We start from the raw sequence: 14,833 nt of genomic DNA, 5'->3' as shown, positions 1-14,833 counted from the left end.
CGTTTTATGGCGTAACAATAGACTAATACCATGTACGCTACTTAATCGTAACAATGTCGCATTCTTTCCAAGCAGTGCTGCACTGCAGATTAAGACTCATTATGAAACGGCGGGCCGTATTCTCGTGATAACTAATTATGATGTCGCGGGCCGGACGCTTCCGCTTGGCGGGCCGGATGCGGCCCGCGGGCCATAGGTTGCCGACCCTTGATCTAACACAGAGGTCTCAAACACGCGGCCCGCCAGAGCATTTTGGGCGGCCCGCGACGACATTTTAGATTTTTATTAATTTGACAAAATCCAAGTGCCACATATATCTTTTCAGGTTATAAAGTGAAAATTCCCTCTTAAATTGCTCCGAAAGCCTGAAACTATTCAGCAAACTTCATTATCACATCAATTTCAAACGCTACCATGCAGTGGAAGATCCACATTTCCACACGCCACACTTCCAATTCATGATGACAAAACCTGACCCTTAGACGATTCGTGACTGAAATTTGTGAGTTGGACTTGGACACGGCCTTTCTTAGAATTACTCAGACTCGGGCTTAGAATTACTCAGACTCGGGCTAACTAGATGGCAAAATGAAAATGACTCGAGTGGACTCGGAGTGACTCGGAATGCCGTGAATTTGTTAGAACCATGGATGCAACAAACTAATCGCGTATCAGGGGAATAGTAATAGATCAGAATGTCGCAGCTTGGTATTTCGCTAACTAAGCAAGTAGTTATGGCAACCATTGGAAATCTGTTAGTTACATCTTTGGTCGACAAACCATGTTATTAAGGCCACTTAAAGGTATACCGAGTATCGTGGTGGTACACGTTCTAACGATGTAACCACAATGGGCCGTTCCACGTTCCGACATTTCAATCACTAGGACACATGCATTAATATATTTATATTATATTTATATTTTTTCTGCTCCTATATTTGAAGAAATTTGGCCATGAGATTAATAGCCGACCTATCAGAAGTATACCTGAATCCTGGATTGGAATTACAATGCTCAACTTGAAAATGTTATGATATCAGAGAAGTCTCTATTATCAATCTGTTAAATTCAGAATATTCATAGTAGCTGCAAAATTATAACCCGATAGCTTTTATGATGGCATCATACATTTGTCCGCCCATATGGTGTCTCAAGTACAACGACAATACCATTCAAATAGTTATAAATATGATGATTCTTTTCGTGCCAGGCCTAAATTGATACTAGAGTAAATCACATTTTGACGATGTGTGTTTACTATGTCAGTCTGCTGGATCGGATCACGTTCAATAGGACAATTCATTCCCACCAAATACGGCCTACTTGGAAAGACATAGAATACCCCTACAAACGCTGCGGCCAGCGGGGTCGTCAAAACTGGAAAACTGGCCGCGAGCACATTTGAGTTTGAGACCTCTGATCTAACACAATAAACGAAGGAAATAATTCAGGAGTTGACAGGCAAACATTTTCGTGCGTATTTCAATATGATTCCAGGCTCAGACTATTCGGTTGGGTTATTGAGGAATGTTTGAATGGTCTGAATGTTTGAATGGTCTGGCAATGTTAACAGACTGTCCCTTCCATCTTTTAGATTGTTTACAAAGTCCCTGGAGTTTCTCTATTACGGCCCAAGAAAACGTAGACCGTTTTTTTTCTCTGCATATATTTACTTGCCAGCTTAGTTCTTTTGGTTACTTTGCGGTAAAGGCAGCTGTGAAGATTCTCGTACAGCATTGTTACAAAGAGTCGAGTCGCGATTTTTTGATGTGGCTCGACTTGACTCGAGTTATTTTTTCAAATGCGTAAAATGCAGCGATTCGACTCGAGTCAATTTATGTATTGACTCGACTTGTACTCGAGTCATTGTGCATGACTCGAACCAGACATATGACGCGAGACTAGTACAGCCAAACAGAGGCGGTCAGTAACGAAGTACCTCTACTTGTTGAAGTACTTGAAGTAGATTTTGCCTGCTCACATTACTTTTCAAGTAGTTATGAATTTAGACTACTTCTACTTAACAGTTTTCAGTTTTGTAGGCAAAATCAAGCGTAGAATACCTACTTACTTACTTACTCGTAAACCACCGCACCTACTTCTACTTGAGTAAAAATTCTGGCGTTGTTTATACTTGAGTAGCGACGGTGACTACTTTGACCAACTCTGCAGCCAATACAGACATTTCACTGAAACTTCGAAGAATAGTAAAGTCTCCACATTATTGGAATTTCCTTCGTCTATCAATCCTGATACTTGGAAAATAGGGCCAGAACATAATGACTTGGACTCGGACTCGAGTCTATACACTATGACTCGGACTCGACCCTCTATCTATTAGCTGACTTGGACTCGGATTGGACTCTGCGGTGAATTAATATTATTATATTTAAAAGCAATTTTAGTGACGCATATAACAACTATGGTCTTTTGCGTCACGACATAACGGTTGCTAATCGAATCGATATTGCGATAAGTAAATACAGTCAACTAAACATTTAGTACTGTCTCTTTGTCTTCGCAAGGAATTCCCACAGCAAAGGTAATATATAATCAATAGTTATTATATTTTCCATGGTGAAGAGAACTGTCAGGTCCATTACGGCAGCTCTAAACTGGCATCTTTCGTTGGCGTACTTTGCACATTCGATAATAACGTGCTCTGCAGTTTCTTCAACATGGCATGTGGTACAATCAGGGGTATCGGAGCATCCAAATTTTGCAAAGATGGTAGTTGAGACGACAGTGTCCGGTCCATAATCTGAAAATGGTGGTTTCGGCACGGCGTGGCGTGGTTAAAGTAGGTAGTTTTGTGTATATGTCAGGGCAGAACTGTTTGAAATGTGCTCCAGAGGCGGTTTCGATGAAACGTTGGTTCCAGTCTTGCCTACAGCGACCTAAAATCTACAGCGACCTAAAATCAATGAGTTGGCCTCGCCAGAAGTAAGATCTACACTTTGGTCAGCTAAGTCATGGGCCGCAGCCTCTTTCGCAAGTCGGTCAGCGACTTCATTCCCTTCAATACCACAGTGTCCTGGAATCCATACAAAGGAAATATCTCTATGACTTTCATGTAAGAGATGGTGAGTTAGTTCTAATATTTGATTGGTAATATAGTTATTTTCACCAAGATGGTTTTTCAGCGACAACAATGCACTCAGAGAGTCACTCAGAATAGCAACTCGTTCGATGGAATTTTCTGAAATCCATATCAGTGCATCGAATATTGCTCTCAGCTAAATTGTGAAGATTGATAGGAGTTTCGAACATACTTTTGATGTTCTTATATTGCGATCGAGGATGTAAAAGGAGTACCCAGCACCGTTGATGTTTTTAGATCCATCGGTGTAAATTAGCATTCTGTTTGGGTATTGCTCAAAAATATAATCTCTGAATATAGCATCGACAATGTGACGTGGTGGATCACGTCCGAGGGCTGTTTGCAATGATGTATCAATCATAGCGCATTTCAATAACCAAGGGCATATGGTTAGAGGGTGGTTACCTCTGACTTGCAAATCATCCAATATTTGAAGTCGGGATAAGAGATTGAAAGTCACAAATCGGTCTGAGAGCAGATTGTAAATTTCCTCCCATGAACCCTCCAATAAACTACGTGCTGGGTTTGATTGTTGTGTTCTTATCTTGGAACGGTACTTGAGACAAAGATATTGGTGCCTGAGAAAAAGGGGCATGTCGTTACACGAGGCCTCTAATGCGCATATAGGGGTGCTGGACATGACACCGCAAGAAAGTCTCAGAGTTTGATTGCGGATTGCAATTATTTTCGTGAGTTGTGATTTCGGTGCGAAGAAGCACGCTTCCATGCCATACTCTATGATGGATCTTATCAGGCTCCTATACAGGGCTAATAGCGTTCAGGTGGATGCACCCCAAGATGTGCCGGATACCATTTTGAGTAAATTCATGCGCTTTGCGCATTTGGATGCAACGTTAGATGTGTGTATCTTATAGTTGAGTCTTTTGTCAAAGGTGACACCTAGATATTTGAAGGATTCCACATACCTCAGCTGATGACTTCCTAGTTTGAGTACTGGTTGTACATAATTTCGCTTTTTCGTGAAAACCATTGCTACGGATTTCTCGACCGTTACCATAAAACCCCACTTTACACACCATCGATGGATCTGATCAAGGGATGACTGAATGTTCTGAGCAAGTTGGTCAACAGCAAGACCGGCCTCCCAAATGGCACAATCGTCCGCACAGAGTCCCATGTCTGACTCGATAGCTGTTGGGAGGTCATTTATCATAATGCTGAAGGGCTAAGCACACTCCCCTGTGGAATACCATTTTCTGTGACGAAAATGTCGGATAACGTTGTCCCGATTCGAACTTGGAAAGTACGGTCGTGTATGAAATTGTTGATCCAAGAAAGACAAGGCCCCGAAATACCAATTTCCCGTAATTTATGGATGACAGCAGCTCTCCACACCATGTCATATGCTCTCTTGATATCTACACCATGTCATATGCTCTCTCGATATCTAAGAAGACAGCTAAAACCGATCTTCCATTATGGATAGCTTTGTAAGTGGCATCGTGTAATCGGAGCACATGATCCAGGGCCCGCCGTCTTCGACGAAAGCAACTTTGAGCTGAGTGGAGTAAGCCGTGCTTTTCTAGATACCAAGATAGTCGCTTCATAATCATCGTCTCCATCACTTTACAGAGGTGGCTGGTTAAGGCTATAGGACGATATGACTGTGGGTCTGATCGGTCCTTGTTTCCTTTGGGAATTGGAATAACAATCGAGTGCTTCCAGCTGCGAGGGACAGTCCCATTGCACCATGAGTTATTTATCACCGAAAGCATACTGAGTATATATATATAGGGCATCTGGCGGGAAGTTTTTGAATATATAGTAGCAAAGAGTGTCATGTCCCGGAGACGTGTCTTTTTTCGACTTCAGTGCTTTCTCAAGCTCTGCAATCGTGAAAGGATTGTTCAGAAGAGTGTCGTTCCTATGGTGTTCGACTTCTATGAGGAGTGAAGCTCTCAAGTCCAACCTATGACGGTAATTCAAAGAGCTGCTACAACGTTTGAATGTCTAGTATTTGTGCTTTTCCTCTTTCATCAGTAATATAATTGCTCTCAACTTTCAAAGATGCCACCGAACTATTAGAAAGATTGCCCGAAATATAACGGACAACACTCCACACTTTCTGGAAATTTCCCCTGGTGCCAAGTGTTTCACAAAAGGATCTCCATGATTCACGTTTTGCTGTTAGTATCACTCGTCTGCACTGTGCGCGACTACGTTTAAATTCAGCGATGTATTGCGGATCAAACGTTTGCCTCATTTTCAAAAACGCTGCCTTCTTCCTTCTCACAGCCCTGGCACAATCGTCGTTCCACCATGGTACTGATGAGCGACTGTGACTTCTTTTGATTGGAATGGACAGGCTGGCCGCACATATTACATCACTAGTGAATTTGTCGACCATGGCGTCTATGTTGTTCCCAAAATTTGGCACCTCGGGTGGATCAATCATCTGGCGAAAGCTCGCCCAATCCGTCTTCGAAAGGGCCCAAGTCAGCGGACGTTTGTTAGAGCGGGGTAGTTTAGCCAATAAAGATGTCAGTATGGCAAAATGATCACTGCCTAATAGGGAGTTTGTCACGTTGGTAGAGCACGAGTGTGCGATATCTGCCGACGCCAGTGACAAGTCGATGAGTGAGGCCCTGCTCACTGCGTTGTATGCAGTATTGATGCGAGTTGGACTCGTTGCGTTCAGGGTTACCAATCCATGCCAGTTTATCGAATCATACAACATGTGACCTCTGCGATTCGAGTTTCCAGCACTCCAGTGATGGGCATTGAAATCACCTAATATCAAAGACCTGTCTGACAGGTCACCCAAGAAGTCTAAGTCACCATCAACAACTCGGTACTCGGGATAGCAGTATATGTTACAGATCCGCAAACCGTTCACTTCGATGCACAGCGTATCTATACCACCACCGGGTGACTGAATATCGAGAATTCGACAAGACAATTGCTTATTAATTAGAATGGCTAGTCCACCACTGCGAAGTGTTTTATCTTTTCCTTCAATGGTGTACCCTTTAATCTTCGGAACATATTTATCAATAAGATGTGTCTCTTGAATTAACATAATATCAGGAGGCCTAGGGAGTTGTTCTATAAAGTTCTTCAGTTCAGGTAACTTCCTATATATTCCTCTGCAGTTCCATTGCAGTATAAGAACACCAGCGTTCTTATACATTTTGTGGAACTGCGCTCAAGAGACTTTTCAGTGATTCAGGGTCGAAAGAAACGCTTAGCCACACTTCTGAGCCGCGGAGGTAATCAATGACGGAAGATCGATATCATCGCTTGAACGACAAGTTTTAGCTGGTAGGTTCACAATTTCGCATATGAATGCGAAGAATAGTAACAGATGTATAGAAGACATGATAGATAGAATTGCCAAGTCGTGGTCTGATTCGGACGGGGTACTGGTGGCCTCGTTTACATGAGAAGACGTCTCCAATGAGGATAAGCTCGCATCATTTGGAAGGGGTTGTCGCGGTGGACTGATTTTCGCCGAAGTTACTTAGCAGAGGCTTTCTGACGTTGGTGTACAGCCTGCCGCCGGTGTACAGCCTGACTATAAGTTTTACCGCTGGGAGTTGGCGACAATTGTGTATGTGAAGATCTTTCTGGTGCTTTCGATTTAGCATCGACATGCGATACTTTTGCTTTAGCATCGACATACGATAGACTCTCTCGTTCTCGAATTATTTGTATTTTGGCTACACTGGGCAACCCCCGTAAGCTGCGCTATGGGGCATTTTGCAATTGACACACTTCTTTTCCTGATCGCACTGACGATGCTCGAGGTTCATAACTCCCACATTTGGAGCCCGTTTTTCTTCCACCGCAATTTGCCTTCGTGTGACCGAAGCGATTGCATCGGTGGCACCTCAATGGGGGAGGATTATAGGGATTGGTCTTGAATCGAAGATATCCAATATACAACTCATCTGGAGGTGTTGGAACATCAAACCCTAGCAGCATTGACAAACTAGCAACATAGCCATCAGTGGACTTGCGTTTTAGACGTTTAGCAAAGCACACGTGTGATTCGCTGAGGAATTCAACAACTTCGTATTCGGACATGTCAGCTGGAACACCTCGGATAACGGCCCTAGACGCATGCTGATGCAGTTTACTCTCATCGTAACATCCCGTATCAACTGGAATTGACACTACTCCGTCCGTAAACATATCTAGAGATAGGAGCTTATCGGCCCGCATGCGATTGTGGCAGGTGACGAGTAAGTCTCCCGACGGGAAGACACGGATCCCTGCATAATTACCAATCACTGCGTGTAAGCACTTGTTCACTGTGGTAGGATGATAGTGTTTCGTCTTCCTATCTTTACCCTCAACAACTATTTTCAAATTTTCGGTGCGAGTTCAATCGGCTGAGCGGCCAGAATAGTCTGCATCAGACTTATTATTCATTGCTTTCAATGGCGGACTATCACAATCAGACTCGCTTTGTGAACCCCTTTTACTGCGTTTTGATGTGACAACAGTAAATTCCATGTCATCGTTACCAACATCCGCTGCCATCAGGCGGGATGGTGGCTTATACAGCTAATAACTTCTCACTGCACGTAATCCTATCCGAGTACCGCTAGAGTATTACAACAAGTAAGCTTTTACACCAGAAAACCAAAACCTCGCGACAAGCTCTCGACGCTGATTGCAGGATGATATGCTCAATCTAGACACGTCCGCACACCTCGGCGGTCGGACGCGAATGTGCCTCTGCGGTGAATTGAAAATCACTCGACTTGAGTCAAAACTAAATAAGTGACATTGACTTGTGACTGGGAACCTTGTGACTTTGTTACAACCCTGAATCATACTTTTCGCCCATGCACCTGCGTGCTTCCAATTATGCGGGGTCGCAACTGTCGCACCCCCAAAACCCTAATTATGCGGGGCGAGCTCGAGTGGGGATCAAAAAGTATTTCGTAATTCAACTTAAACTATAGATTATTTTGTGGGAGATTTCCAGCAACTTAAAAATTGTTTCACGATTTAATGCCATGAAATGTGTACTTTTAATATGGGTATCCTCAGCGCCCAAAGAAAAAGTACGCATCGTTGTTTTCAATAGGCATTTCAGCGCCGGCCATTACTAAACCATCAATATATATATATATTGCCAATTGCCCATTTCCATAGGCGCGTAATAGTCCAGCTTATGCTATCTGAAGTCGCCACCTCCCGCTTCTCTAACAAGAAATCTGATCACGTGGATTGAGAGAAAATGAAAAATTAATAGGTATATATGTAATTAACAATATTATAGACAAAATTCCGTCCTGAAAATGATATTTTTTCGCGCTTCTCCCGCCTACGATTACATATACACAAAACCCCTACAACAATAAAACGTCCCTTATTTAGTGGTGGTAAATAGGCCTGTCGTGAAGTGGGGGTTCTGGTTTATAACCGTATGGGCGGCCCAAGACTAATGTTTTGGGTAGCTGCTTTGCCGTCAAGATTAGACAGGCGTATGCCCCTATAATCGCCACCCGATCATTTGGCTTACCGTCAAAAACAACCGCTCCATTTGTATTTTGATGACTGCACAATGGAACCACTATGCTAACACAATGCTGAAACTATTCATTGGTATACCGTCAAATAGATATCAGTGATATTTATCTATACTTAACGCAATACTTACTTGAAATATTTCAAATATTCGTCGTCGTTCTTGTCTAGAAATTCGAGATATTCTATCAGACTTTGTGGCGAATCAAAATCTTCTGCGAAGATAAAGGACCCAGCAGGAGCATTCATTTCATAGTCTTCCTTCGTCGCTCCCCACACGACCGGAACAGTGTTATATTGCAAAGCGTAGACGAAAAATTTTTCCGTTATGTAATCTCGACAGTGGTGAGAGTTCTCGTAAGAAAAGTAAAACTTATATTTGGGTATGGCGCCGAATAAATCGTTGAGGAAGTTTGAAAAGCACTTTCCGAATGTGTCTATTCGTAACCCCGCCGCTTTTAATTCGTTGATTAGTGCAAGTCGGATTGTTGCTCCTGGTGTGACATGACAGTCTGATATTGCCACTGCGGCCAACTTCGATTTGGTGCTCATGATTTCTTGATACACTGACTCGTTCCTTCCTCCCATGAAGTTCATAATACGTCCCGCTGATCCGTAATTAGTTATGAAGTGCGAATCGCTCCTGCATAAGATCAGAGTTTTGGACACCGGTTGTTAATAGCTATATGTTACTATTCAATTTTACAATAAATATGAAAGAATGCTCGCTTACAATCAATATTCTTTATGCCTAGCTGAACGGTATCAGACCTACGCATACCTCAAATTATGGCAGTTGTCCAATCTAGTATATGGTACTCCAGTGATTCAGACTCGTATCTAATAACTAGTAGTTGCGGGCTCCCCGATCAGTTGCGTTATCGATCAGAAAACGTGTCCGGCGGATGTTCATAATGCGATATTCATGCAGGACAACAAAGAGTGGGAGAGGAAATCCAGCAGTGAATGACTAATGGGGTTTGTTTGTTTGTTTATGATGATCATGGTGTTTCGACTACATGGTCATTTTACACTAGTCTTATATTCTTTATTATGAGTCCGTATCTGCCGACCTGTAGTACGGCCCACTTCTAGGCTTCTTAAGATCTGGAAATTTGACTGGCAGATGTTCATAGTGCGACATTCATGCAGAATGACAAACCGTAGGAGAGTACATCGAGTAGTGAATGACTAATGCGGTTCGAAGTTTTTTTCCTAAGCTTAAACCATAACCAGCGAATAACTTATTGGGTTGCGCGTTGAACTGAATATACCGCAATACATAGGAGTTGAGTATTTCTCCACTTAAAAATGAGTCGAGTGAACAAAAACAGTTACTCGATTCGAGGCGAGTCGATTCATGACCAGAGTCATAACAGCCCTAAGGCTGGGGGTGCGCAAGCTCCAAGTGCTGGACCAGGCCCACCATAAAATACGTTAGGCTTATCCAAAATGCGTCGCCGCGAAGTGCCCTGCCAAAAGATCGGCGGCGATAATACCGTGTCACAAAAACAGCGCCGCATGTTGACCGGCACCTTCGATATAGATACGCCCAGGCATGGAAATCGCTGGCGGAAAATAGCCGTATTTTTGCAATCTGATCCCCACGGTCAAAATGCATACGCACCGCGGAGAAAATCCAATGTATAATCGCGTGCATTTCACGATTTTTTTTCAGTACTCAGATATCATAAGCTGTGCTATGCCGTTACTTGACGATTACCCCTGACGAGTGTCAGCCGAAAATACTCGGGTTCATGTCAATGTGATTATACTACTCGACCATTACTTGAATACTTATTAATCTTGAAGAATCGTTTGGTAGTCAACGGCCGCAGCGATACCAATAAAAATGGTTCATATATTAGTAGGCCTACTGATGAATTTTCTGCTCGTGGGGGTCCGCGAAGACTCAAAAACAATTTAAGGGTCAAAGCTAAAAAAAAGTTAAAGTATTCCTGGTGTAAAACCTTCCAAGGTTCGTTTTCTAACATGAACCAACGAAATAGCGAGGTTAACGTACCAAACATGAACTTCAACAGAACTCCCGTATAGGGATGGTGTGAACGTGAGGTTCACGTTCGCGTTCTGTGTGTGAACCTCGGAAATTTAGAGGTTCGCATTCACAACAGAACCTTGGTAGGTTCTGCACTTGTGAACCTTTTTAATAAATTGTAATTTGCACTTCATTATAAAATAGTTGGTTAAAATTTATTGCATTTCAACTGCGGGTCACTCTATATGCATGGCGCTGGCAGCATAAAAAATCAACGCTAAAGGAGCATGCACCTTGACAACCTTAAAATTTTTACTGGCTTTTTTGTTACAAAAAATTTCTCGAAATATCCAGATTTTCGTTTGTGAATATTTAGTGACTCTCTGCTGTGCGCTTGACCCGCAATCACACAACATCACGAACGATATACGTAATCAGCGAATGAGGCTTATTCAACCAATCAATGACATTGATATCGTTTTCTGGTGTAAAAAATCGAGCGGGCGTAGGGGGTCAATCTTGACGTCATATCTTTACTGTATCATTAAAACCAAATCCGTGCGATTAAGGTGCTGGCTACTGCTATATAACTTGTTGTTTATGGTATCGGTAGCGAGTATAGAAACCCGTTTTACACTCTGCTCAATATAATGTAGCAATACTCAGACTCCGAACACATTGTCCGGTCTGGCTAAGACCGTTAAGACGTAAGCTTATGTTTCCTGGTAAGTCCTCGTCGAAATTGTTGGCAAAGCGACGGAATGTATTGATTTTATGAGATTATTATATCCTTTGATTACCGCGGTTGATACATTTAGCGACGTTTAAAACGCCAATATGTACTTCAGCAATGTGACATTGTGGGGCAAGAGTCTTCGCTAGGTATCGTGTACATATAGGCTATCACTTCATTGAAAGATAGGGTTGGAATTAGTAATATGACGTCACGAGGTTCACGTTCGTGTTCACACAGAACTTTTCAAAAAGGTTCGTGTTCACACGAACCCGAACCTTTAAGAGGTTCACACCATCCCTTCCCGTACCCTCTCTATGAGTATGATATTTTAATTCTAGTATGTGACTACAAACATTACCGGTAAGTCATAGTGGCATTCATCTGATATTTGTCTTCGGTCTCCATGGTGTAACGAAAATGTTTCATCGTTGCGAATGACTCCATGGTCCAGTATATATGTAGATGGTTGGGATTCCTGAATATAGGTTGTTCATTAAACCAGCATTATTCGTCGATTCTCGAGAGCATATGCAAAACACGCACTACATGCCGCTCGACATATCAAATGAATTTAATATATGCAATTGCTGTTCTATTCAAAAGCGATCAGTTGCGGTAGAATAGTCGCTCGTTTCAGATAGGCGGTAAAACAATATCTTCGGTTAGGTATAAGCTGGAATGCAGACTTTTTGTTTGATTCCATATTATAGGAACTACCGCAAAGCGTGCAGCATGTCCCAATGTAAGCCAGGGCCCGGGAGAATAAATCGCTCTTATAGTAGGATGATATGGTGACTCGGATAAAAATACATCCTAAATCCTTTGGCCTGAGCGCATAAAATCGATCTGGTGATTGCTAAACCGGGATTAATTCATTTTCATTGCATTTCTTTTTTTCATAACCCAGTTTTCACTCGTATATAACAATCATACAAAGGATTGGTATATTATGTTGTTCTTTATCAAAGCTATATTCTAAAGTGTCCTCATATCCTAACATATCTTTGTGGCAAATATGGTGGCCTGTATATACCGGAGTACGAATAGTGGAAATTGCTCTCTGAAAATCAGGTTCCTCGAAAGAGAATATTTGATTTTCAATTCAGATTCATCGATTTATCGGACATAGGCCTTGTAGAGCCTGATACGGACCAGCAGTCGGTGTTAATGACGTGTTCGCGATAGGGTCATCAATTGCTGTTTATTAAAGGAACTGTCGTCAATAAAACAATAGTGTTAAGGGTAGGCATACGTGCCATATGCGTTGTGAGTAAAAGCGGATCGATTTGCAACCAACCAACCCACCTTGGATAAGGCATATCCGATGCATTAACAGAATCAAAATAATACAGAACAGCTCCCGTTCGAGGATCCGAGATCTAAACAATGGTAAAGGTTAGTGTATGTTCGCATCGACTTCTTACCCGCGATGTTGACAATAGGTGCCGGTACGCTTACCAGAGATCTGTTGTAGGTTATTTCACACTGGCCGCAGATTGTTCGATTGATGGGCCTTATCGGACCTTTGACGCCGAAAGCCGGTGCCCAAAATATGATGATCTGGAATCAGGGACGTTTGAATGTAAGATGATAAGTTGATGAATATTAATAAAGATGAGATGTTTGGATGTGAAGTGAAAATAATTCTGTTAGTGCCGGTAAATTCAGCCCTCAATTATTGTTACCGAATCTCATCCTTGTCATATTGAGTTGGATAACAAATGCGACTATATCGCAGTGTTGGCACGACTCGAGTCAAGTTTTTGAAATGACTTGACTTGACTCAGCGTGTCAAAATTGTCGATTGACTTGTGACTCGAAGAAAAATTTTCGATTCAATTTCAAGTCATCCAGTAATCTATCGCGACTAAACCGCTATACCTGTAAGTAGGCCTATATGTTTCTTCGTTTGTTTGTGGTACTCATGACGGTGTTTCTCGACTACTATGGTCATGTAGCCTACACCAGGCCAATTTAATTCGTTTTCATTCAGTAGCAGCCGACTTGTAACACGGCCCATTTCTAGGCTTTTATAAGACGCCGCTTACACGGATGATATGGCGATGAGGAGCCTAGATAAACCTCCTACACCTGAAGTAAGAATTCTGGAGTCGACTCGGTCGGAGTAAGTACATGTTCTCGACACGTGGATACTCGATCTGTGTGTGAGAGCAATCAGTCATCGTACGATTGCGCCTCTCCGTTTCATTCGGCCTCCGTCGGTATGTCACGAATAAATTGACCGCAGACATGTGATTCCGAACGGTGTGTCAAAAAATCGGCAGTGAGAAATCCTGGACCAAAAAGGACTTCCCTTTGTTGACCGAAAATTTCGATGTATATATATATGTCTAATTATCCGTAGGCGCCCAAATGGCTGGCGATGAATCTCAATATTTCAATCAATATTTATTCTCCATATAACAGATAGTGCGTCACGAAATAATGACGTGTAACGAAGTAATTACTCCAACAGGCCCGCCATAACATATTAAAATACTAAGTACGTGCCCTAAATTTTCCAAGACGACTCCTCACTCACTTTGCCAGAAAATACAATAATTCCGAGTGAATAAAAATTTATAGCAATGTATTTGCAATTACCAATATCAAAGACCGATTCAGTCATGAGTTATGGAAAGTATTCCTGCTTGGCGCGATTTACATACACTCTCTGCCTACACAGAGTAGAATGAATGTGCTAACAAGTACTGGTGAAAAATCCATCCGTCTGTGGGGCGATGCCACCGCGAAGTTTGACTTATCACCATGTGGGGGCCCAAGACCAACGTTTTTTTGGTGTGACTGTGGGCTGACAAAGTGCATTTTAGGACCTGATTTTATGGATGGCCGGTATAGCTGTTGTCAGGTTTTTCGTGTGGCGCATTTTATTCGTAGTAGCCAGAGCCTACGTCTGGTGGCTGTGGGCAATGAGCAATGTAGCATGACAAGGTGCTTGGTTCAACTCCGAAACGCTTCTTCTCTCGATATTGTGCCAAATCTTATGATCGATCTCGGTATGGAACATCGTCAAAATCAATGGAGACCAATACCGACTTTTGAGTATAATCTTTTTGCAATACATGACGGATCAGCACACACTCAACTTCGGAAACGTAATTATTACCCTAACCCAGTGGTTCTCAACCGATGTGCCGCGGCACACTGGTGTGCGATTAATATCTCGCAAGGGTGCCGCGAGGGATTTCTTCAAATTTTGAAATTATACGTTAAGTAATTCTAGTCCATAGAAAACAATCGCTAATCTAAATCGGGCTCGATGTGAAGTTTGTACTTCTGACAAACGCAAATTGCTGTCATGCAGGCGATAAATTTCCCCCTCTAATTATCTTTTCCCGACATGTCGCGTTCTTTGAAGGCTGGGTTAAGTTTTGCACAATACGTCGATTCAACACAGAGAAGAGCAGACATGGCGGTACTGTGTGATTATGTAATTTGCAAACCCTCACTGTCTTCCTAATCACAAGCGAGAAAGCTC

General features: G+C 42.4%; 2 protein-coding genes across 6 annotated transcripts in view; one reads left to right on the top strand and one right to left on the bottom strand.

Annotated features, from left to right (window-relative positions):
* LOC145450960 (4-galactosyl-N-acetylglucosaminide 3-alpha-L-fucosyltransferase FUT6-like) overlaps window positions 1–14,833 on the top strand; it is a 241,142-nt gene that overhangs the window by 82,604 nt on the left and 143,705 nt on the right. The gene's annotated exons all lie outside the window — the stretch shown is intronic.
* LOC145450964 (4-galactosyl-N-acetylglucosaminide 3-alpha-L-fucosyltransferase 9-like) overlaps window positions 1–14,833 on the bottom strand; it is a 38,174-nt gene that overhangs the window by 15,978 nt on the left and 7,363 nt on the right. The window contains exons 2-5 of the mRNA XM_080329459.1: window positions 12,793–12,894; window positions 12,640–12,713; window positions 11,693–11,809; window positions 8,736–9,245 (exon numbers count right to left, since the gene is read on the bottom strand). Coding sequence (XP_080185585.1) covers window positions 8,736–9,245; window positions 11,693–11,809; window positions 12,640–12,713; window positions 12,793–12,894 — 803 coding nt within the window. The remainder of the gene's footprint in view (window positions 1–8,735; window positions 9,246–11,692; window positions 11,810–12,639; window positions 12,714–12,792; window positions 12,895–14,833) is intronic.

Source organism: Botryllus schlosseri, chromosome 11, assembly GCF_051294905.1.
Source record: "Botryllus schlosseri isolate E-star chromosome 11, Bs_hap1, whole genome shotgun sequence".
Classification (NCBI taxonomy): domain Eukaryota; kingdom Metazoa; phylum Chordata; class Ascidiacea; order Stolidobranchia; family Styelidae; genus Botryllus; species Botryllus schlosseri.
This window is presented reverse-complemented; position numbering and strand designations above follow the sequence as displayed.